The sequence below is a fragment of the Salvelinus namaycush genome, chromosome 8 (assembly GCF_016432855.1).
Source record: "Salvelinus namaycush isolate Seneca chromosome 8, SaNama_1.0, whole genome shotgun sequence".
Lineage (NCBI taxonomy): Eukaryota > Metazoa > Chordata > Actinopteri > Salmoniformes > Salmonidae > Salvelinus > Salvelinus namaycush.
This window is the reverse complement of record NC_052314.1, coordinates 38291456-38315278: the sequence shown is the minus strand read 5'-3', so window position 1 is coordinate 38315278 and position 23823 is coordinate 38291456. Positions and strand designations below refer to the sequence as shown.

General features: G+C 45.3%; 1 protein-coding gene across 1 annotated transcript in view; it reads left to right on the top strand.

Moving 5' to 3' along the window:
• Positions 1–23823, top strand: part of LOC120052116 (ribonucleoprotein PTB-binding 2-like) — a 74373-nt gene that overhangs the window by 25384 nt on the left and 25166 nt on the right. Inside the window, exon 3 of the mRNA XM_038998964.1 lies at positions 7615–8084. Within this exon, the coding sequence (XP_038854892.1) occupies positions 7615–8084 (470 nt within the window). The remainder of the gene's footprint in view (positions 1–7614; positions 8085–23823) is intronic.

Below are 23823 nucleotides of genomic sequence, written 5' to 3'. Positions count from 1 at the left end.
TTAGGTTCTACATAGCACCTAAGAGTGTAGAAAGATGCCTAAGTTTCTGAGTTGGATGACCGCACTGAAGTCAGAAGTTGGAGATTTCCCGAGTTCCCAGTTGTTTTGGCATTAGTCTCAGCGGAGGCAGGAAGAGAGCCGCAGATGGTCCGCCTCTTACGGTCCCTGCTCTCTCCTTCCTTTCCCCCCGTTGAGACTGACCAGAGAGCGGGGACACTGTCTTCCACCTGATGGTGAAACTCGACTGGCACCGATGCCATGTATTCTTTGACAGTCTCTCTGGTCATGGTTTTAAAAGTTATGCAATCTTATATAGGCTAGTATCAAACTTTGCTGTGGCTGGGGTCGTGGAAGCTGTAGGTAGGCACTGTGATTTGAGCTATCCGATTGGCCAGCGCAGTAGGCGCACTCGTTTTAGCAACTGATCTCCCGCTCCGCTGGGTAGGAAATGGTTCAAAATGGGAACACTTTGCCTGCCTGGTGCGCAGGGCACCTGAATCAAGTGCACCTACCGCCAACAGCGCAAGACGGGGGGAAAAAACGAGTACAAGCCTTTATCGTTGGATTTTCTACAGAAATGCTTGTTGATCGATTAGGAATGCCATCACGACCGACCGGTTGTTGACCGCTGCCCCCGGGAGTAGTCTTCCTACCTTCGCCCTGTGTTTTCAAAGGTTCCTAGATCTCAATGATCACAAACAATTTCACTATTTCCCCACAGTTAACGGTGTTGCTTTAAAATGGCGAGCTGACGATGGTCCCTGTATTTATATAGGATGTTTAGGAGAAATGTTCAGCTATATAGAGAGTGGAAGAGCAACAGTGTGCCAAGAAAGCCAGTGTCAGTACATTGCTTGCGTCACAAACCACTGGCATCTCCGAGGAAGGAGAGCTTGTATCCAATCTGGCAGCTCACACCATCTCATCATATAACCCAATGTACTGAAGCTCCATCCGGTTTCTACTTGCCAATTACCTAAAGATGCAAAATATTTCCTGTTGTTTCTTAGAGAGAAATGTTCTGACTCGCCCTTTCCCTTGTTTTCCAGAACACCTATGTTCTTTTTTGTTATTAGTGTTATTATTACTGTAGAATGCGAACAATCCGTTATGGGTCTACTTGTCTATGACTCAGCTCTGACTGGCAATATGACTTGAGACCTCTCGGCCCTGTAGTTACCTCTGAGGACGACTGCAGGCAGCTCTCTCTCTCACTCGCGCTCGCTCTCTCTCTCTCACTCTCTCCGTCTCTCCCATTTTTCTTTCTTTCTTTCTGTTTCTCTCTCTCCTCTCCCCTCCCCCCTCTCTCACTCCATCGTCATCTGTCCATCTGTGTGCTGTGTGAGTCAGTATCTGTAAATGAGAGCAGCAGCCCACATGCCAGGCCGTGTGAGTTATGTGATTGATATCGCCAGGGTTGATCACGCTCTGTAGCGAACTCATAGCTAGTTACATGTTCCCTGTTAAGTCGCTGTTACTGAACCTGGACAAAACGATGGTGTTTTACTCTGCGGCATTATGGGAAAAGGTGTGTGTGTGTGTGTGTCACAGATTTGATTCTCTATGACACTTGCTCCTAGTTTCATAGTATTTGATGGAGCTGTTTTTGCAGCTTTGGACACAGGAAGTCAACCCTGAGAATCCTCCTGTAGGGCTCTGTTCTCCTCTCTGCTGTTGCCTCTTCTTACAATAGTCACATCTCAAGAATAGGAAGGTTCAAATCTTTTGTGAAGCATCACAGCACAGTTGAAAAATATATGGCAAATAAAAATCCGAAATGGATGATGTTGGAAGATAGATGGGAAGGGTTGAGTGGAACTGAAGGGTGGGACTAATAACAAGATAAACAATGTAGGGCATACGGGATCTGTGAAATGTGTATAGGTGCGGACCTTTTGTGAAATAGCACAGTTACAAGTGGAAATAAAATTGGATGGACAACAGAAATAGAGGAAGGACTAAGAACAAACAAGAGAGAACTATTATAAAGTAGTCTGTGTCTGTAAAATAGGTATAAGATGTATAAATTGAAGGTAAAAGCAGAAGTGTTTATTAGTTTACTCCAATTGGGGGAGCGGTGGTAGGGTTGCGGGGAATAATAATAAAGGTATATTCTTTAAAAAAGTATGTATGTCTATATAGGTATGTGTATGTATATATGTATATATGTATGCATGCGTGTATGGATATATATATTTACCCAAAAAAATATGGGGGATTGGAAATGATGCAGACAATTACATTGGAAGCAACATTCTTTCCGCAATATTAAGCTGATCCACCCCAAAAAGAAAAAAAAAAAAAAAAAAAAAAAAAAAAAAAATAGTCACATCTCAAGAGGTAGCAATTAGCCTTAGTACTGTGTAGGTTGTTCATTAAGCTATTAGCCGCTACACCCCTTCTTAGTGCCCCAACAACACCTCTCCTCATTACACCGAAGAGCCTGTCTGTGGTTTAACTGAAGGTGGAGGTGATGATGACGATGATGACGACGAAGGCAGCATTGGTAATGATAGTGAGAAAACAACAGTTGGCATAGGAACACTTGTTCACAGCCAGCCCCATCTGGTGTTATCTCCACAAACAGCAGGTGTGTGTGTGTGTGTGTGTTTTGTCTGACAAGCACCACTGACAACATCCATCTATCCACCCACACACGCACTGCGCTGACCCTTTTTGCAGTGGGTTTAACAAAACCAACAGGCCTGAAGGCGTCACGAAAGACCCCGCGACAAAATTGTTGTGTGCTGCTTACCTGCCGCACAGGCAATGATTGACCCTTGAGGGCAGCTGTACCGTGCACGGGGATCGTACGGATGTACCGTGCACGGGGATCGTACGGCTGTACCGTGCACGGGGATCGTACGATTCACCGTTCCGTCAGATCTAGTTCTGGATCCTGTTTCGATCACTAGCACAGCGGATAGTTCCGCTTCACTTCAGCCCTCTGAACCCGTGTTTGGATAGTCTTGTTTTAGATAGAACTTCCCCTCAGAGAGTTTCTCCCTTCAGTGATCTGACCATACACTACGGCTGTGTCACACATGCCCCCCCCCCCCCCCCCTACGTAGTGCACTGTATAGGGAAAAGGGTGCCATTCGGGACGGACACTCAATTAAGAATCACCGAGGAGAAGCCTACGATTTATTTCCGCCGTTTTCGTCAACAGCAGCAGGTCCACGTTGAGATTTGTATGTTCTCCATTCCACTCAGTCCCCCCCCCCTTATCAGTTCTGACCGCCGTGTAGTCCACAGTCTACGTCCGGAGAGCAAACTGGAGAGCAGACGGGCTATATGTGTCCTCTATACTTCTCTAAAATGTCTCCGTCGTGTTATCGTGGCTAACAGACCTCATAGACGGGGCTAGTTTCTACCCGAAAGGGGAAGGAAGCCGCCCGCGTGTGATGTGGTGGGGGAGTGATATTTGTTCAGGTGGGTGTTAGACTTGGTGGTTCAGAGGTCTGTCAGGGGACTTTAGGGTCAGGATTTAGTTAGTGGAACACGCAGGGTGAGAGACTGAAAGAAAGATGGAGATGATGTGTGGGGTTTTTGGGGAGGGTGAGAGATGGAGAGTGGTGTGGAATGGTGGTGGTGGGATAGAGGGATGCAGTGACTGAGAGATGGGGAACAGAACGAGTGATGGGGTATCGAGCGAGGGATGGGATGGAATGGTTTGAGAAGAGAGGGACGGGTGTGGTATGAGGGGAGGTGGATGGAATGATTGCAGGGGAGAGCTATTAAGTAGTTGAGGGAAAGCGGGATGGAGTGATGGAAAGACAGAGGGGTGGGACATACGAGAGAGAGACAGAGAGAGAGATGGGCAGGCCGGCATCGTACTAGTTAGTGGTGGATGTGAGAGACGGAATGATGGCAGAGAGAGGGATGGGAGTGATTGAGAGATGGAGAGCTGGGCCATAGGTGGGAGAGAGAAGAGGTTCCACTCACTGTGTGCATTAGCACTGGGCGGTGTGGTGGTCCACTTGAGCTTGAACAAGTCTTCCATCCCCCGCCCTGCGTGGGAGGGTAACCCACTCCCTGGCCACTCATGGTGGGGGGGGCTGTGAGGTGCTGGGGGCTAGAGAGCCTGGTTCTGGGGGGGCTGAAGAGGCTGGAGCTGGGGGGGGGGGGGGGAGCAGTAAGTGATGGAGTTGAGTGGAGAGTGTGGGTGGGTGGTTTGTATGCAGAAAGACAAAAGGCCAGGGTGCCTGATAAGAGTCAGGCAAATTGAAGTGCTGCTCTGATTATCAGACTGGGATGACAGCGAAAACGTGTTCACACTCTCTCTGTTAGCTGTCGGGTAGGGAGAGAGAGAGAGACCTCAGGGCTACGGTATTGGGGAGGAAACACGATTGTCGCTGTGAAAGGGTTATACTTGAGTTGACACGTGTCTGTTGCGTCTGTGTGCGTTTTATATCCAGATTGTGTGTGTTTGCGGAGAGACAGAAGAACCCTGGCTTTGCCTATTGCGATTGCACCTTATTAATTGACATGCTGGAAGTCAGAAGGTAGGGCCTAGTTCGGGCTTTCGACGGCAACCAAAGGGGTTTTACGCTACAGCCTACAGGTCTAAAACTCTTGGGCTGCCTTTCTAGCCGCGCCTCGCCTGTTGAAATGTGTTACCGTCTGTTGGGTGCGTTCAGAACAAGCGTGGCCGTAGTGTAGGAACAGAAAGGGGGTGTCATCTACACTATGGCATTGACAGGGGTATAACAGGTGAACTAAACCACAGTGGTTCGATACAATAGACTCATAGACATAGCTGTCCTCCTTAGCGCCTGTATCTCCTGGGGTTTTTAATGAGCTACTTCCCGACGAACATGGCATGTGGAATTGTAGGCTTGGCGATGATTCCGCAAAAGATTCCGTCTCTCTTTCTCTCCTTCTCCCCGTTCCCCTTACCGTACGACACGCTCCTTATAGAAATACAAATACCGAACGGTCGCCGCCCCATAATTAAGAGCCTCTTTGTGTTTTTGGAGAGAAACGTTTGCCTGGAGAATCTGTCAGCAGACTCTGGACTGTCTCTGTATTATACCATTACTGTGTAAGCCTTTTAAGATGCTTTGAGCTCTCCCCTTCTCCCTCTCTCTCCAGCTCCACCCCCCCCCCCCCTCTCTCCCCAGCTCCACCCCCGCCCTCTCTCTCTCTCCACCCCCCCTCTCTCTCTCTCTTTCTCTTTCTCTCTCTCTCTCCCCCTCCACCCCTCTCTCTCTCTCCATCCCTCTCTCTCTCTTTCTCTCCATCTTTCTCTCTCTCTCCACCTCCACCCCTCTCTCTCTCTCTCCATCCCACTCGCTCTCTTTCTCTCCATCTCTCTCTCTCTTTCTCTCTCTCTTCTCTCTCTCCACCTCCACCCCTCTCTCTCTCTCTCCATCCCTCTCTCTCTCTTTCTCTCCATCCATCTCTCTCTCTCTCTCTCTCTCTCTCTCTCTTTCTCTCTCTCTTTCTCCATCCCTCTATCTCTCTTTCTCTCCACCTCCACCCCCCCCCCCCTATCTTTCGTCTCATCTCTCTCTCTCACATGGAGAACATGTTGAGCAGCGTCGTTCTATTTAGTAAGCCCCCGTTCCTTGGAGTGTATTGTTTGAGAGAGAGAGAGAGAGCAATAGAGAAACACAGAAAGGGAGCGAGGAAGCTTTTAAAGGAGGATGAAGTAGGCCTCAGTCATCACACAGTGTAACGTTACTTGACTCACCGCGGTATAACCAGATTACCGTCTGGGCTCAGAAAAATGGATCCGTCATGCAGTTTTGAGTATCGGAACGTTGAGTTAATTGATTTGCCGGGCGGGACGGCTGGCGGCGTGCGTGAACGCTTTAATGGAATGTGAAGTGGTGCAGATGGAGCTGTGAGTTCTAGAGGCCGGCGGGACGTGGGAGAGTGGTCCTCCCCGGTTTCATCTGGCAGAACAGTCCTGACTTCACATTAGTGCTCTGGGTTCAGCTCCACAGTTGCGTCAGTTGTCAGACATCAGTGGGATCACTGTTAGACCGAGCCGGTGTCTCTCGAAACATTAGTCATCATTAATCAACTCTACAGTACATGCATCCCTCTCCCTCCCTCGCACTCTACACACACACACACACACACACACACACACACACACACACACACACACACACACACACACACACACACACACACACACACACACACACACACACACACACACACACACACACACACCTCTCTCAGACTCACTCGTCCACTTGTGTAGTAATGTATCAGCAACATCCTCTGAGCACTGGAAGTGCATTAGGACTCACAATGTCGACTGGGGAGGCTAATTGCCACCAAATATTTAAATATAGATATTAGTTCCTCTCAGTAAATAGTCAACACAGATTAACACAGACCTACCGCGGGCGCTAAAGGGTTAACACGGGTTAACAGTCAGTTAGGAAGAAGACGGGCCAGCAATCGTAAATTAAGTTATAACTTCAAAAAAATCACATGGACGTGTTTCGGCCAGTCAGTCAGTCAGTCAGTCAGTCAGTCAGTCAGTCAGTCAGTCAGTCAGTCAGTCAGATGCTGTTACAGTGGGCTCATTCGCTCGGCTGAGGGGTATTTTGGCCACGCTACACATTCCATATCAATTCATTACCGCCTCATTTCACGGCCCATGAATCACTGCGTCGGCATTTTCGGGAGGGGGGGAGGGCGTGTTGGGGGGGGGGGTCGTTTCGGGCTGTTAGCGTTTGTATAAAAGGGTTCAGGTTTGATTAAGCCTGTTTATTGGACTGTGATGTTGTAAACACCTCCCCTGTTATTGTGATCTATCATGCTGTTTCTGTTCTGTCACTGTGTGTTTAGAAGCGGGATAAATATGTGTGTCAGTGAGTGGATTCTTTCCAGGCTGCTCCCAGCTAATGTGGGTCTTTCTCTCTGTGTATCTCTGTGTTTCTCTGGCTGTTTTGTTTCTGGGTGTGTATGTTTCTGTACCCCTCTCTCTCCCATTCTCTGTCTCTCTGCATGTGTTTCCATCTCTGTGTGTGTATATTGTTCTCTCTGTCTGTGTGTGTGTGTGTTTCTCCTTGTCTTTGTGTGTTCCTGTCCCGGTCTCCCTGTCCATGTCTCTGTGCATCTCTGTCCATTTCCCTGTCTCTGTGTATTCCTGTTTCCCTGTCTCTGTGTATCTCTGTCCATTTCCCTGTCTCTGTGTATTCCTGTCTCTGTGTATTCCTGTCTCCCTGTCTCTGTGCATCTCTGTCCATTTCCCTGTCTCTGTGTATTCCTGTCTCCCTGTCTCTGTGTATCTCTGTCCATTTCCCTGTCTCTGTGTATTCCTGTCTCTGTGTATTCCTGTTTCCCTGTCTCTGTGTATCTCTGTCCATTTCCCTGTCTCTGTGTATTCCTGTCTCTGTGTATTCCTGTCTCTGTGTATTCCTGTCTCCCTGTCTCTGTGTATCTCTGTCCATTTCCCTGTCTCTGTGTATTCCTGTCTCCCTGTCTCTGTGTATTCCTGTCTCCCTGTCTCTGTATTCCTGTCTCTGTGTATTCCTGTCTATGTGTATACCTGTCTCCCTGTCTCTGTGCATCTCTGTCCATTTCCCCGTCTCTGTGTATCTCTGTCCCTGTCCCTGTCTATGTGCGTCCCTGTCCATGTCCCTCCAGCGTTTGTGACCCTGCTGAACGGTGACCAGGCTCAGGGTGCCATCCGCTCCCTCCACCAGAGCAACATGCGTGGCCGAGACATCACGGTGCAGCTCCAGCCCACCGACTCCCTGCTGTGCCTCACCAACCTGCCCCACACCTTCACCGCCCAGCAGCTGGAGGAGCTGGTCCGTTCCTACGGCAACATCGAGCGCTGCTTCCTGGTCTACAGCGAGCTCACCGGACACTCCAAGGGCTACGGCTTCGTGGAGTACATGAAGAAGGACTCGGCGTCGCGGGCGCGGTCGGAGCTGCTGGGGCGACCGCAGGGGGACCGCGCGCTCATGGTCCAGTGGACAGACGTGAACCAGCTGACCGCGGGTCACCACCTCCACTCTAAGTGCCTCTGTGTGGACCGGCTGCCCCAGGAGTACGAGTCGGAGGAGCTGAACCTGCTGTTCTCGGACCGCTACAAGCCTGTCTTCTGCCAGGTGAGTCCGAGGCGGGATACTTATTTGTGAGGCTTTCGAGTTCAAGCGCCTCAACGGCCCCTGACGTTGTGTGAATGGGGGGGGGGTTGCCGGGGTGAGGCCTGTTTACCGTGACACCAGCGCGACTCGTCTTTCCCTGCCTGCCGGCTCTTCCTAACAGAGCACCCCCACGTACAACTCCTCCCCTCCTTTTCCCCCATCCCTTCATCCTTCCTTCTCCCACGCCGCTCCATCCCCCTCGAACTCTCCACTCCCTCCCACACAGAAAACAATACGCCTACATGCTAAAAGTCCCATGATGGTTTGTGGGTGTTCTCGGCTCATGGTTTCCTAGCTGTTGCAGAGCCAGCAGGCTTTGACCTACGGTTCAGCGTTGTGAGTGTGCCTTCTCCTACACTCTGCCGTTACCACAACTCTCTTCCCTAGGGGTTTCTTCCACAAAATCCCATTACTCCCAGAGATCTATGCATTGAGCTCCAATCCAAAGGCCCTTTTCCCCCACTCCTATAGCCTGTAGCCTCGTTCACAGCTCCACACTGTTCTCAGCCTTAGGCTTCTTTCCTATTTTTACTGTTACAGCTGGTTTTACTCACCTCTCTGTCTGCCCTCCCTATTCAACCCCCTTCCACGTGTAGGCGCTTAACCCCTCCACCCCCACCCCCACTACCATCCCTCTTCCACCCTAACCCCTAGGATCTCCCCTAGTCTGCTGCCTCTCGAGGGCCCTTCTATCCCCTAGCTGCAGTGCTTGAAAGTGACTCAGCCCCTTAAGTGATATCAAGAGCCAGGCTGAGAATGCCAGGGCCGTTAGAAGCAGGTAAATGACAGTAGACGGAAGTCACTCTTTCTATGTTCCTTTCTCTCTCTCTCGCTCTCGCTCTCTCTCTCTCTCTTTGTCTCTCTCGCTCTCTCTCTCTCTCTTTGTCTCTCTCGCTCTCTCTCTCTCTCTTTGTCTCTCTCGCTCTCTCTCTCTCTCTTTGTCTCTCTCTGTCTCTCTCTCTCTGTCCCTCTCTCTTTGTCTCTCTCTCTTTGTCTCTCTCTCTCTCTCTCTCTTTGTCTCTCTCTCCAACCCCTCTCTCTCTCTCTCTGGCTAGGGGCAGGAGAGGCCTCTCAGACACAACAGTACGTTACATGAGTCATCACTGACAGCGATAAAGCAAGGTACCTGTGAGAGGAGAAGAGTCGAGTTAGGAGGAGTTTGGAGAACTCCGAGTGACAGAGAGGTAGAGTGGTAAAGATGGGTGAAGAGGAGGTACTCAGACGACTTATTCGGGAAGAAGTGTTTGTCCTTTTCGGAAAGAAATACTGCACGGGCGCAGGTTTGTAGCCAACACACACACACACCCACAAACACACAGCCTGGATGGGTTCACTACTGTGCAAGTCAGAGTGGAGCTGACTGTTACCTGTTTGCTAAGTCACACTCAAAACAACCCACGAACACCTCCTGGCACCCGTTCGCACTCTTAAACGTTCAATCACACCCTTTTTTTCTCTCGCACGCTGTTACTCCGACACAGCTCTCCTCCTAGTCTCCTCTGTCCCAGCCTCTCAGTGAGTCAGGTGTGGCGTCTCCTCTGTCCTGTCAGTGACCTTTGTGACAGGAGGACCGTGACCCCCATATCTATGGTCAGATCACGGTCACTTTTAAGGTCTTCAAAGTCTCAACTCAAAAGTGACCTGGAGGTTAACAGCTGTCACAGACTGACAACCAGTGCATTTGGGTTGATGTCAGCTTGATGAACACACACACACACACACACACACACTTCCCCTAGACTGACTGACACCCAGGTCCGGGTGAGAGAACCCCTCCTGACCTCTAACCTCCTCCAGGGAGGAGATCTGCTGAAGGGCTGACTGGAGTCCCCTGTCCTGTCACTCATCGGACTGGCAAATCACACCATGCATACTATATGTGCTGTACATATGAATATATTCGCCCACAAAGCACTCTCCCTTTCACCCATACAAAGACAAACACAGACAGGCACAAACACTCACACCAGGTATACTGTGATCTGACAGATCAGCCCGCAGCATCCCAAAGACTGTGTATTTCTCTGCTCTGAGTCATGGCTGGTGTTCGCTTAGTAAGAGGAGATAGATGACCTGCCAGAGACATGGAGCGTGTGGCTGTCTGTAGAGTGTGTATAGAGACACGTCTCCGTTTGCAGGACCATACGGTGTGGCTCTGACGGTCTGAGCACATGTCCTGCTCTCTCTCTCTGTGTGTGTTTTTGCGTGTGCACTGATCTGTGTTTATATAACAAGACTGGTTCACTATGACTTATTTGTCCCTGGTGCACAGACCCCCCCCCCACACCACACACACACACACACACACACACACACACACACACACACACACACACACACACACACACACACACACACACACACACACACACACACACACACACACCATGATAGAGACAGAAAGAAACACACACACACACACCATGATAGAGACAGAAAGACACACACACACACACACACACACACACCATGATAGGGACAGAAAGAAACACACACACACACACCATGATAGAGACAGAAAGACACACACACACACACCATGATAGAGACACAGAAAGATGGGGATATTGAACACTACACACACACACACCATGATAGAGACACAGAAAGATGGGGATAATGAACACTACACACACACACACACACACACACACACACACGTACGTGTCCACAGTAGCTGGCCTTTTACGTGATTGGGATGTCGAAGAAGCAGAAGTAACCTCATCCTGAGGGGGGAGATGAATGCCATTCATATTATAGAGAGACTGGTAGTGGGGATGGGGGGGTGGTGGGGCTCTCTGTAAATGTTTTAGTCTTTATGTCAGCACTGGACATGGACCAGGGACCAATGAAGGGAAGAATGGAGGAGTGGAGAAAGATGTCACTGGCTCAGTGGAAGTGCAGAGCTGAGGTCACTAATGATCAACTTCAGCCAATCCCTCTCGCCATCAGTTCATATTTTCAGGTTGCGTAGGGAAAGCTATTGCATACTGGCCAGCAGTCATTTATTTGCCTATTCCTTTATCATTGGACGAGAAAATCAGAGTGGGTAGGGTTCGTATTTTTACCTGTTAGATGATGATTAACGGATGTATTACTGTGTTACCCCAATGGGGTCGGTGCTGGTGTCTGTTCCGAGAGTTTGGTTTCCCTCTCAGCTGCTTGACACCCAGCTAAATTACAACTCCTACTCTCTGCTCTGTATATAGAGCCCTCAGAGTCGGGATCAGTGCATTACACACGCGCGCGTACAGACACACAAACGCACACACTTTTTTTTATTTAGTTGTTTGTTATTTTATTGAATATCTGAAACATACAGTATACTTGCAGTGAAGCCGCTCAACAACGACATCATACCAGTCATCCAACAGACTCCCATTCAGAGCGACACACAGAAGCATCCAGGGTCAATGCCCTGCTCAAGGGCACGTTGACAGATCTCCCACCAGGCCAATAACCGTGAACCCGAACCCTCCAAGATCCTCCCACAGCCCCCCCCCCCCCCCCCCCCCCCCCCCAGAAAAGAAAATTATACAATTAATTCCATTCCCCACCCCCAAGAACCCCCCCCAATGCACCAACAACCAAGAGAATGAACTAAAGAGAAAAAAGAAAAAGACAGAAGAAAACAGCAAACAACAATGCCATTTAAAAAATAAATAAAAAATACATTGAAAACAAAGGTCATCAAGGACAACTAAAATCAGAACAGCAATGCCAACTGTATATGTTTATGTGCATGTCTGGCACTATTACATTATTTGAATGAGAGTGTATGTGTATATGCATGTGTACAAACACCTGCACGGCATCAGCCTCAGGCAAACCGGCATTAGTTGTAAAAACACTGCCACTTAGTGTCATTCAAATATACTTTTATTATGTTTTATTTGTACTTTTTTATTATTTTTTTAAAACTTTTATCTTTGACCATGATTATATCTCCCGCACAGCAACTCCACTCCCACTTGTCTCCAATTCCACATCTCAACCCTCAGCTTCCCTCAGCCCATCCCATCTATCTCTGCTGGCCACCCACTTCGGGTTTCTACGCAACACATATCTTTCAACTATGCTGTGGTGTTTAACATACAATTTCAATCTATCTAATCGAATAGAATCCACAGATTGCGAGTTGAAGATAAATACTTTTACTCATAGTATTAGTAATTGACAGACCCAGTCTCTCCAGATCTCCTATTTCTAGGGTCAATTTTAGATCAATGCTATTCATTTTCCGCCATTCCTGAACCTGAGACCAGAAACAGGCTACGGCAATACCAAAATAAATGGTCTATTGATTCTGTATCCTCACAACAAAATCTGCAGAGCTTCGATGATTTTATGCCCCAAATATTCAACATTTTGTTGGTGGCAAGAATTCTATATAATAATTTTGGCTGAAAAGCACGAAGTCTTGAATCCTTTCGTTTTATATATCAACTCATACACCCTGTACCATGGAATCGGTACATCAAAAATCTCTTCCCAACTATTTTGCAATCTGTATGGCACAGTTATCAACATCCTGGTCCTCAAATGAAACTGTTATACTTTCCTATTTATGCTATTTTTATTCCTCCGCCAGTTTTGATCCTTTATATTGGGCAGACAGACCAATTCCCTACCTCCTCCCGCTGCCACCTGCCTCCTCCATTTTTTGGGTAATGCTGTAATCAATTGGTTGTACTCTTGGAGTGAGCAGACCTTCCCGTACAATTCTGATAACTCCATGTAGGACATAACTCTACCATTCCAATTTACAATATAATTTAAGAACCAAATACCCTTTTCAAACATCTTTCCCATAAATACAGGTATTTTATCAACCAGCACATTTGAGTTCAGCCATAATATTTCTTGTAATATTTGTTCAATCTTTTCAGGGGGATGAAATTGAAATTGTAGCCAGCTCTGCAATGCTTGTTTGAAAAGACAGATACTTTGAAAAAAGTAGAATTTTCAATTAATCGAAAATGAGACATGGCAATCTGCACAAAGGAAAAAAGGCAATTTTTAAACAATGGATGAGCTTTTCTTAATCTACTTGATAACCATTTAGGGTTCAAGTAAAACTTTTGAATAAGTGAAGCTTTTAGAGGAGGTTTAGTGCTTTTATATTTAATAATCTAAACCCACCCAATTCATATTCATTATATAGATAGGCACGTTTTATTTTGTCTGGTTTAGCATCCCTGTCACGATCGTCTTTGGGTGAGAGAGAGGACCAAGGCGCAGCGTGTGCAAAATACATCTTCTTTTATTAAAGAAGAGAGAAAAAACAAGAAACGAACAACTATACACAAACTAACAAAATAACAAACTGACGACCGTGAAGCTATACATATAAATAGTGCTGACACAAACACTACACATAGACAATTACCCACAACCAGCTAAAGCCTATGGCTGCCTTAAATATGGCTCCCAATCAGAGATAACAATAACCAGCTGTCTCTAATTGAGAACCAATTCAGGCAACCATAGACTTTCCTAGACACCTACACTGAACACTAAACCATCTACTCTACTTAACCCCCTAAACCATACAACACCCTAGACAATACAAAAACACATACTTCACCATGTCACACCCTGACCTAACTAAAATAATAATGAAAACAAAGATAACTAAGGCCAGGGTGTGACAATCCCAGATAAAGCAAAATGTTTTTTTTCTCATATGATTTGAAAAATGAATTATCAGGAGTAGGCAGCGCCATAAGTAAGTGAGTAAACTGAGATATGACTATGGAGTTAATCAGGGCAATTTTTTTCTCCATAAATAGACAGGTATTAACCTATCCATGGTTGCAGGATATTGTCTATTTTTACAGGTTTTCTATTGAAATTCATTGTGGAGAGCTTATTTATATATTTTGTGATATGAATGCCATCAGCCCATTTTTTTTTTAGGTAAACTGCAGGGTGATGTAAAAGTTGTATTTTTTAAAGATCCAATACGTAATATTGTACACTTAACTTTTCTGTACTCTCTGGACTAAAACCTATCTAGATCCTCAATGAGACATTGCAGGGATCTAGCTTGCGGACTTAATATAAAACTTGAGTCATTGGCATACATGGACACCTTTGTTTTTAAGCCTTGGATTTCTAATCTTCTAATGTTGTTACTGGATCGGATTTTAATAGCTAGCTTTTCGATGGCCATAACGAATAGATATTGTGACAGCGGACACCCTTGACAATTCAAAACTCTCTGGGAAGTACCGTAATTTCCGGACTATAAGCCGCTACTTTTTCCCACGCTTTGAACCTCGCGGCTTATACAATGACGCGGCTAATTTATGGATTTTTTTCACAAGATTCATGCCGCCAAAAAACTGAGCACCGTCACATAATGTGACGTAAATCGAGCGCGCTCAAACTTCCCATCATTCTGATTACGGTAGTCATTTTGTCACCCTCATCATGGCAAAGACACGGAGAAATGCATATGATGCAGCTTTCAATTTGAAGGCGATCGATCTGGCTGTTGGAAAAGGAAATAGAGCTGCTGCACGGGAGCTTGGCCTTAATGAGTCGATGATAAGACGTTGGAAACAGCAGCGTGAGGAACTGACTCAGTGCAAAAAGACAACAAAAGCTTTCAGAGGGAAGAAAAGCAGATGGCCCGAACTAGAAATAAATTCATTAGGCCTTAATGAATTTCACATGACTGGGCAGAGGCGTTTTTATATATATATATTTTTTGAATATTTTATTTTTGCATTTTCCAATTAACAACATTCAAGACAAACGTGAAAAGATATTAGACAACAATAGGAGAAAGTGACAATAACAGATGAGCATAACAAAGAAAGACAAAATAAAACAAATTATAATTATATGTACAGACATACAATTAAAAAAAAAATTATAATGAGACATTGGATCATATGGTCACCTGCCGTAGGCTACATATTATACGTTACGTGTGAAACATTATATAAGGATAATATAGAGATTCATTCAATGTGATGTGGGGGGAGATTCTCCATGTAGTCAATAAAAGGTTGCCAAATTCTATAAAATGTATTTAACTTATTCCTCAAGCGGTAAGTAATTTTCTCCAGTGGGATACAACTATTAACTTCTGATAGCCACATTGCAACTGGCAGGGGGGAATCCATTTTCCATTTCAAGGCAATACATTTCTTGGCAATCGCTAGCAATATTTCTGTTAGCTTTATAGTATGGCTTTGCCTAAGATTGGTGTTAGTAAAGTTGCCCAGTAGACAGACCTCCGGGTCTAGAGGGAATGCAACCCCATGAATTGAGGATATGGTATCGCATACCCCCTGCCAGAAACCGTGTAGTTTTGAACACTGCCAAGTGGAATGGAGGAATGTTCCTTCATCTGAGCCACATCTAAAACATAGGGAGGAGATATCAGGGTTGAACTTGTGCAGTCTAGATGGGGTGATGTAGAGCTGATGGAGGAAATTAAACTGGATCAGTCTGTATCTGGAGTTCAATGTGGATGTAACACCATCCCTGCATAGGTCACTCCATAGACCCTCATCAAGATCAATACCCAGATCTTTTTCCCATCTAAGTCGGGGTTTATCTAGCCCAGGCAGTGTTAGTCCTGACATAAGAGCATCGTAAACACGGGAAATGGTCTTGAACAGTGGTTGGTCTGCGTGGCAGAGATGTTCAATAGGTGACATCTTAGGTAGGTTCCATTGTCCCTTGAGAGACACCCTAATAAAGTTTCGTAGTTGTAGGTAGCTAAAGAAGTCCCTGTTAGGCAAGTGGTATTTCTGTTTCAGCTGATCAAAAGACATAAGAACTCCCTCCTCGTAACAATGTTCCAGAAGAGTGATCCCCTTATCAGACCATGGTCTAAAGTTACTATTCTGGAAAAACATAGGAATCAATCTATTGTTCCATAAAGGGGTTTTAGGGGAAAGGAATCCCCCTCGTCCGAACAGCTCATGCAGTTTGCACCATGCCAGGACAGAATGTATGATTAAAGGGTTGTCTGTGATGGTTTTTATAGATTTTCTGTCCCATTTGTAAAACAATTCTGCCCCAGTGTCATCTTTTACCTCAAGCTTTTCAATGTTCAACCATGAGGGAGAGGGACCCTTGTCAAACCTCTGAGCCAGAAACCTAGACTGTGCTGCCCAGTAGTACATTCTAAAATTGGGGAGGTTTAAGCCCCCTTGACTGTAATCCAGGGTCAGTTTATCCAGGCCAACCCTAGGGGTTTTGCCGTGCCAGATAAACCGTCTGGTCATCTTGTCGAGAGAGGAAAAGAATGCTGCGGGAACAGGGATAGGGAGAGATTGAAACAGATATAGAAATCTGGGCAGGACATTCATTTTAATTACATTGATTCTACCCAGTAGAGTGAGAGGTAAGTCCATCCATTTACAAAGGTCACCCTCCACCTTTTGCAACAAATTGGCCAGATTGAGTTTATAGAGGTTGTTCAGGTTACCATCCACCATTATGCCCAAATATGTGAAGCCCATAGGCGACCATCTAAAAGGGAACTTGTGCTTGATGGTATGATGGTCAAAGACAGACAACGGTAAGATTTCGCTTTTATCTAAATTGACCTTATATCCAGAGAAAGAACTATAACCCTGTAGTAGGATCTGCAAGTGAGAGAGGGAGTGTTCTGGGTTTGTTAGAAATAAGATAAGGTCGTCCGCAAAGAGTGATAATTTATGGGTATGGGGGCCCACCTCAAAGCCATGTATGTCAGGGCACGTTCTAATAGCCTCAGCCAACGGTTCGATGGCGAGGGCAAAGAGGTGGGGGCTAATTGGGCAACCTTGTCTGTTCCCCCTATGGAGAGGGAAAGAGGAGGAAGTAATCCCGTTGGTAGCAATCCTAGCTTTAGGAGATTTGTAGAGTGATTTTATCAAATTTACAAACCCGGTACCTAAACCAAACTTTTCCAAGACGCGAAAGAGGTATGACCATTCAACCCTATCAAAGGACTTTTCAGCGTCGAGGGAGACTGCGACACTAGGTATTTTGTTTTTGTTAGCAAGGTGAATTATATCAAAGAACCTTCTGAGGTTATTGGAGGACAATTTATTAATTATGAAGCCAGTCTGATCTGGGTTGACCAACAGGGGAAGACATGACTCCAGTCTCTTAGATAGCATCTTGGTGACCAGTTTACAATCTGTGTTAAGGAGAGAGATTGGTCTATATGAGGCGCACTTTAGTGGATTTTTCCCTTTCTTGTGGATTACAGTAATCACTGCTTGAGAGAAAGACTCTGGAAAGCAGTTGTCTTCCCTGGCTTTTTTAAGTACCTCCATAAGGTAGGGGACCAACAGCTCCCTAAATTCTTTATAGAACTCTGGAGGGAAGCCGTCCTCCCCAGGAGATTTATTAGAAGGTAAGGATTTAATGGCCTCCAACAATTCAGGAACTGAGAAGTGTTCACTCAGGCGCTCGCTGTCTTCCCCTGACAGGCATGGGAGGTTGAGAGAGGAGAGAAAGGAGTCGATCTCTGATAGATCATCGCTTGATTGGGAAGTGTAGAGGTCTTCATAGTATTTCTTAAAAGTATTATTAATTTCAGTAGGGTCGAAAGATATCTCATTAGTAAGAGTTTCTATAGCATTAATTGTCCTCTTACTTTCCTCTGCTTTCAGTTGCCATGCCAATACTTTGTGTGCTTTCTCTCCAAGCTCGTAATAACGCTGTTTTGATTTAGTGATGGCCCTCTCAGCTTGATATGTGTTCAGAATATTATATTTCAGTTTTTTATTCACCAAAAGCCTGTATAGATCTTTAGTTGGGCCTCTTTGGTAGGTTTTCTCTAGCTCTGAGATTTCAGATTCAAGGGCACTCAGTTCCGCACCGTGTTTTCTCTTCAGCCCTTTAGTATAGGAAATGATCTGTCCCCTCAGGTAGGCCTTCAATGTGTCCCAAAGAATGAAACTGTCAGGAGCGGAGGGTTTGTTTGTCAAAGTGAAAATATTGATCTGCTCTTTGATGAATGCACAAAATTCAGGTTGCTTTAGGAGTGTAGAATTTAGTCTCCATCTATATGCTCCATTTACCTTGGTAGGAATGGAGATTGATAATACCAGGGGAGAATGGTCACTAAGCAATCTGGGGAGATACTCGACATCTAACACTCTATGAAACAGTTGTGTCGACAGTAAAAAGTTATCTATGCGTGTGTGTGTCTTGTGTGGGTGTGAATAAAAAGAGTAGTCCCTATCCTGTGGGTGCAACTGTCTCCAGATGTCTAGTAAATTGAGATCTTTCATGAATGACATGGTGAGCTTGCTGGCTTTGGTAAGAAGTGAGGGTTTATCAGAGGACCTATCAAGAACTGTATCTAAACAAAAATTAAAATCTCCTCCAACCAGTAACCATCCTGGTGGTGCTTGAGCGACCTGAAGGAAGACATTCTGAATAAACATATGGTCATCGAAGTTAGGAGCATAGATATTCAATAGGGTCCAAGACTCTGAAAACATATGCCCCTGCACCAAAACAAACCTGCCAGAGGGATCAGAGATGGTGTTGCTGACGCAGAAGGGGATGTGTCTACTTATCAAAATTGCAGTTCCTCTTGCTTTGGAGTTAAAAGAGGACGCAAAAACTTGTCCTACCCATTCCCTCTTCAATTTCTTGTGTTCACTGGATGTAAGATGTGTTTCTTGTAAAAACACAATGTCAGCCTTTAATTTCTTAAGGTATGTATAGACTCTCTTCCTTTTAATCGGGCTGTTAAGACCTTTTACGTTGAATGTGACATATTTTAGTGGGTTAAGCATAGTAGGGTTTCAAATATGTAACTGAATGGAAATCTATCATATGTAGATAGTTAGGAAATGTTTCAACTTTGGTTTGAACACAGAAGTGACCTATGTGTCTCTTTAGGAAGGAAACAATAAACATAGAAAAAAGGGGAAAAAAATAAAGAATCCCACCCACCCCGATTGTTAGACTAAAACCACAATCCCAACAATCAAACATGAATACACTTGTAGAGATACGTTGCTGCTCGCTTTCCATCTTGCTCTTACTAGCTAAACCTTGGCGTAAACTAAAACCTGCGAGCTCTCTAAATTGAAAACAAACGTTGTGAATAGATATTTATGGCTGAATATTTACTGCCCACGGTAAGGGCTGCTTGAGTCTCTTTTCGAAAGATTAACATAAATGAGGGGAAAAGCAGTGGGCCTAAATCCACTTATTTGCTTCGCCCAGTGATATGTACTAAACCAAAATATACTCTCCTGTAAATGTAATAGAACTCACCCCGGAAAGATACGGTTAGTTGAAAATGTACAAATCAATTATAGCGACCGGAGGATATCAGCGGTTCAGTCCGGATAAGAGAAAACAAACAAACTGCATCTTATCCCCCAAAGAGACCGTCCTGGCTCAGACGTTGCTCAGTTCTTTGAGAAAAGTGTACACTTCTCCCGGCGTGTTGAAGAGATGGCTTCGGCCTTTGTACTGAACTTTCATCCGCGCAGGGTGGATGAGGTAGCCGATGATGTTCTTCTCCTTCAGTGCTTTGGCGGCAGGTCTGAACTGCTTGCGACGTCTTGCGAGATCCGCGCTCATATCCGGGAAAAGGCTGACCCTCTTGCCATCAATGGTTATGTCCCCTTTGGCTCTTGCGAGTTGCAGTACCTTCTCTCTGTCTTGGAAACGGAGGAACCTGATCAGGACGGCCCGTGGGGGCTCATCTGGCCGGGGTTTCGGCGCTGATGTTCTGTGGGCGCGTTCGATTTCCAGTGACTTGGTGAAGTTGATTGTGCCTAGGACATCCGGGATCCATTGAGTGAAGAAACGGACCGGGTCACGGCCCTCGCTGTCCTCTTTCAATCCCACCACACGGATATTACTACGTCTGCTCTGGTTCTCCATCTGATCTACCTTGTTTTTGAGGTAGGCATTGTCCTTTTGCAGTTGTATCAAGACCTGGTCATGTCGAGCGATGGTGTCTTCAACTGTGCTAATGCGCAACTCTGCCTCAGTCGTTCTCAAAAGGAGATCATTCATGGAGGATTTCAGGTCGTCAATGGAAGAATGGAGTTCAGCCGTTCTCTTATCGATTTTCATAGAAAGACCTTTGTTACCATCCTGAATTTCCCGGAGGAGAGTAGCCAGCATGTCGGCAGGCTCGCAAGAGGCCGAGAGCAACAGTCTGGGACTGTCGTTTGAGTTATGAGGGCTAATGCTAATCTTGCTAGCGTTATCGTTATCTTGGGAATCAACGACGTTTTGGTCGTCCTTCTTGCCTCTCTTTCGGCGGTCCATGGCTCTTTGGGAAGGTAAGGCGTTTTTATATTTTTGTTTAGTATGTTTAGCCATAAACGTAATTGTTTAAAACCTGGATGTTTTGTCATTTTATGAATCATGTCTTACCTTGTTTCAAAGTAGCCTAGCCAAAAAATCTGACCATAGAAATGTTGACGGAATTATTTTGTAAACACTTCCTCATATGCCATTGAAACCAGCGTTTATCTCATGTTCTAACAACTTTCTTTCGTTGTCCGTTAGCCAAAAGCACAATACTCATATTAGCAACCCATGCTAGTTGTTACATCAGTAGTCATATTAGCAACCCATGCTAGTTGTTACATCAGTAGTCATATTAGCAACCCATGCTAGTTGTTGCATCAGTAGTCATATTAGTCGATGATAAGACGTTGGAAACAGCAGCGTGAGGAACTGACTCAGTGCAAAAAGACAACAAAAGCTTTCAGAGGGAAGAAAAGCAGATGGCCCGAACTAGAAAATGAGCTTGAAGACTGGGTCAACACACAGAGAGCAGACGGCCGAGGTGTTTCAACTGTGCAGATCCGACTGAAAGCCAAAACAATCGCCACCGCAATGAAGTTTGAGGATTTTAGAGGTGGACCATCGTGGTGTCTAAGATTTATGAGACGTAAAGGCCTGTCCATCAGGGTACGGACGAGTCTGTGTCAGCAGCTCCCTCCCGACTACGAGGAAAAAGTTTCAAACTTCCGCAAATTCACTGATGCAAAGATAGCGGAGCATTCCATCGGCCCGCACGACATCATAAATATGGATGAGGTTCCTCTGACGTTTGACCTGCCTCTCACTCGGACTGTCAACAGGAAAGGCGAATCATCCGTCACTCTGAAAACAACTGGGCATGAAAAAACGCAAAGTTCATTTGTTTCAATGTACCGGTAGGCACCTGCGGCTTATAGACATGTGCGGCTTATTTATGTACAAAATACATATTATTTAAAAATTCAGTGGGTGCGGCTTATATTCAGGTGCGCTTAATAGTCCGGAAATTACGGTAGCTGTTATTTACTATTTTACACCTGCTTACACTTGCTATACATTATTTTTACCAATTTTATAAGAGAATTACCGAAATTAAATATATCCAGGCATTTATAAATAAAATACAATCTTACTCTATCAAATGCCTTTTCAAAATCCACTATAAGTACCAGGCCTGGCTTCTCAGATGTTTCATGATGTTCTATTATTTCGAGTAGTTGTCATATATTATCTCCAATGTATCATCCATGTAAAAAACCTGTCTGATCAGGATGAACAATACCTGGTAAATCCCTTTTAATTCTGAGTGCTATGCATTTTGCTAGTATTTTTGCATCACAACATTGAAGTGTAAGGGGCCTCCAGTTTTTTAGATAGACTGGGTCTTTATATTTGCCATCTGGGTCTTGGTTTAATAATAGAGAAATCAGACCTTCCTGCTGAGTACCTGACAGACTACCATTTCTATAGGAGTAGTTAAAACAATCTAACAATGGAGCTTTTAGTATATCAAAAAAGGCTTTATATACCTCTACCGGTATGCCATCAAGCCCTGGGGCTTTTCCAGACTGAAAGGATTTAATAGCCTCAAAAAGTTATTTCTCTGTAATTTGGCCTTCGCACTGAACGCACACACACTTTGTGTAGAAGATGAATTACCATAGCAGCTTAATGCGTTTGTGTGAGATTGCAAGTGTATGTATGTGCCTCTCTCTCTCTTTCTAACTCATTCTCTCTCTCTTTCTCTCTCTCTCTCTTGCTTTGCCCTCGCAGCCATCACTCACTCACGGCAACCTCCCTCCCTCCCTCAGGGCGTTGAAGTGGTAGACTGGTAAAGAGGAGAGGAAGGTAATTTCCATAGTGTATGGCTAATGTATGCTGATGGCCTATCGACCTCCTCCTACACACCTCTCCTCCTCATCCCTCTCTCCTCAGACCGGAGGGACTGGCAGACGAGTGGGAGTAGAGGAGAGGAAATGGTGGTGTGAGAGGATGGGCGATGGAGGGTTATGACAGCAGCTGCATTATGGTATGGAGAATCTGTACTACATGCCATTCAGTCCTGCCTTGTCATACCTTTCCATCTAGCTAAACTGTGGCCGGGTGTGAGCAGGAAGCCTATGTTATTGTCAATTGGTCTGCATTTTCAAGTTTCACGTTTGAATGTCATGCGCACAAGTACAGTGACATACCTTTCTTGCAAGCTCCATTAGGCTGCCATGTAAGTGTATGACAGGACTGAGAGTCTGATGCATTATTTAAGTGATCCCTTCTGCTGACGGACACAAGTTAGAATTTTTTTTAAATCCCAAATGGCCCCCTATTCTCAATGGGCCCTGATCAGAAGTAGTGCACTATACAGGGGGAATAGGGTGCCATTTGGAACGTAATCAAGTATGGGGCTGAATGGCTCCTTGTCCAATTACAGTGGGCTTAAATTGACACATTTCCAGGCAGGGGATTTACTGACCGACGCCCTCCTTCACTCCATCCATCCATCCATCTAGCCGTCTCTCTTCCTCTCCCTCCTTCCATCCCTCCATATCTGCTTTCACTCCTATTGGTGGACCGCGACCCGTGTAGCAATAATAACTCTGTGTCAAGAGACTTTACACTGGGTATCATAAATATTCACCCCCCTTGGATTTTCTTCACATTTTGTTGCATTCCAAAAGAGGGATTGAAATAGATTTATTTGTGATTTTTTTTTTGGGGGGGGGGGCATTGATCTACACAAAATACTCCACAGTGTCAAAGTGAAATAAACATTTGACCCAATTTTACAAATTAATAAAAATCTAATAACTAAAATATAATCGTTGCATAAGTATTCACCCCCAATGTTTAGACAAGATTTAACTAATGTGGCTTAACGAATCATATAATAAGTTACATGGATTCACTCCGTGTGAAATAATAGGGGTTGAAAGGATTTTTGAATGACTAAGCCTTCCTCTGTCCCCCATACGCACAACATCTGTCCCTCAGTCAAGTGTTGAATTTCAAGCACAGATTAAACTACAAAGACCAGGGAGCTTTTCGAAAGCCTCATAAAGAAGGGCAGTGATTGGTAGATGATTAACAATGACACATCAGATATGTAATATCTCTTTAAGCATGGTCCTTCTGAACTGAGCTGCAGAACAGGAAGGTAACTGCTCAGGGATGTCACCATGAGGCCATTGGTGATTTTGAAACGGCTACGGAGTTCAATGGCTGAGGATGGATCAACTGCATTGTAGTGACTCCACAATAGTGTCCTAAATGACAGAGTGAAAAGAAGAATACAAATATACAGATTAAGGCACTGAAGTAATACTGAAAAAAAACACTGCTCTGTTGGATTCTTCAAATCCAACACAATACGTCACTGAGTAACTGCCTCTTTATTTTCAAACGTGGTGGTGGCTGCATCATGGTATGCTTGTTATCG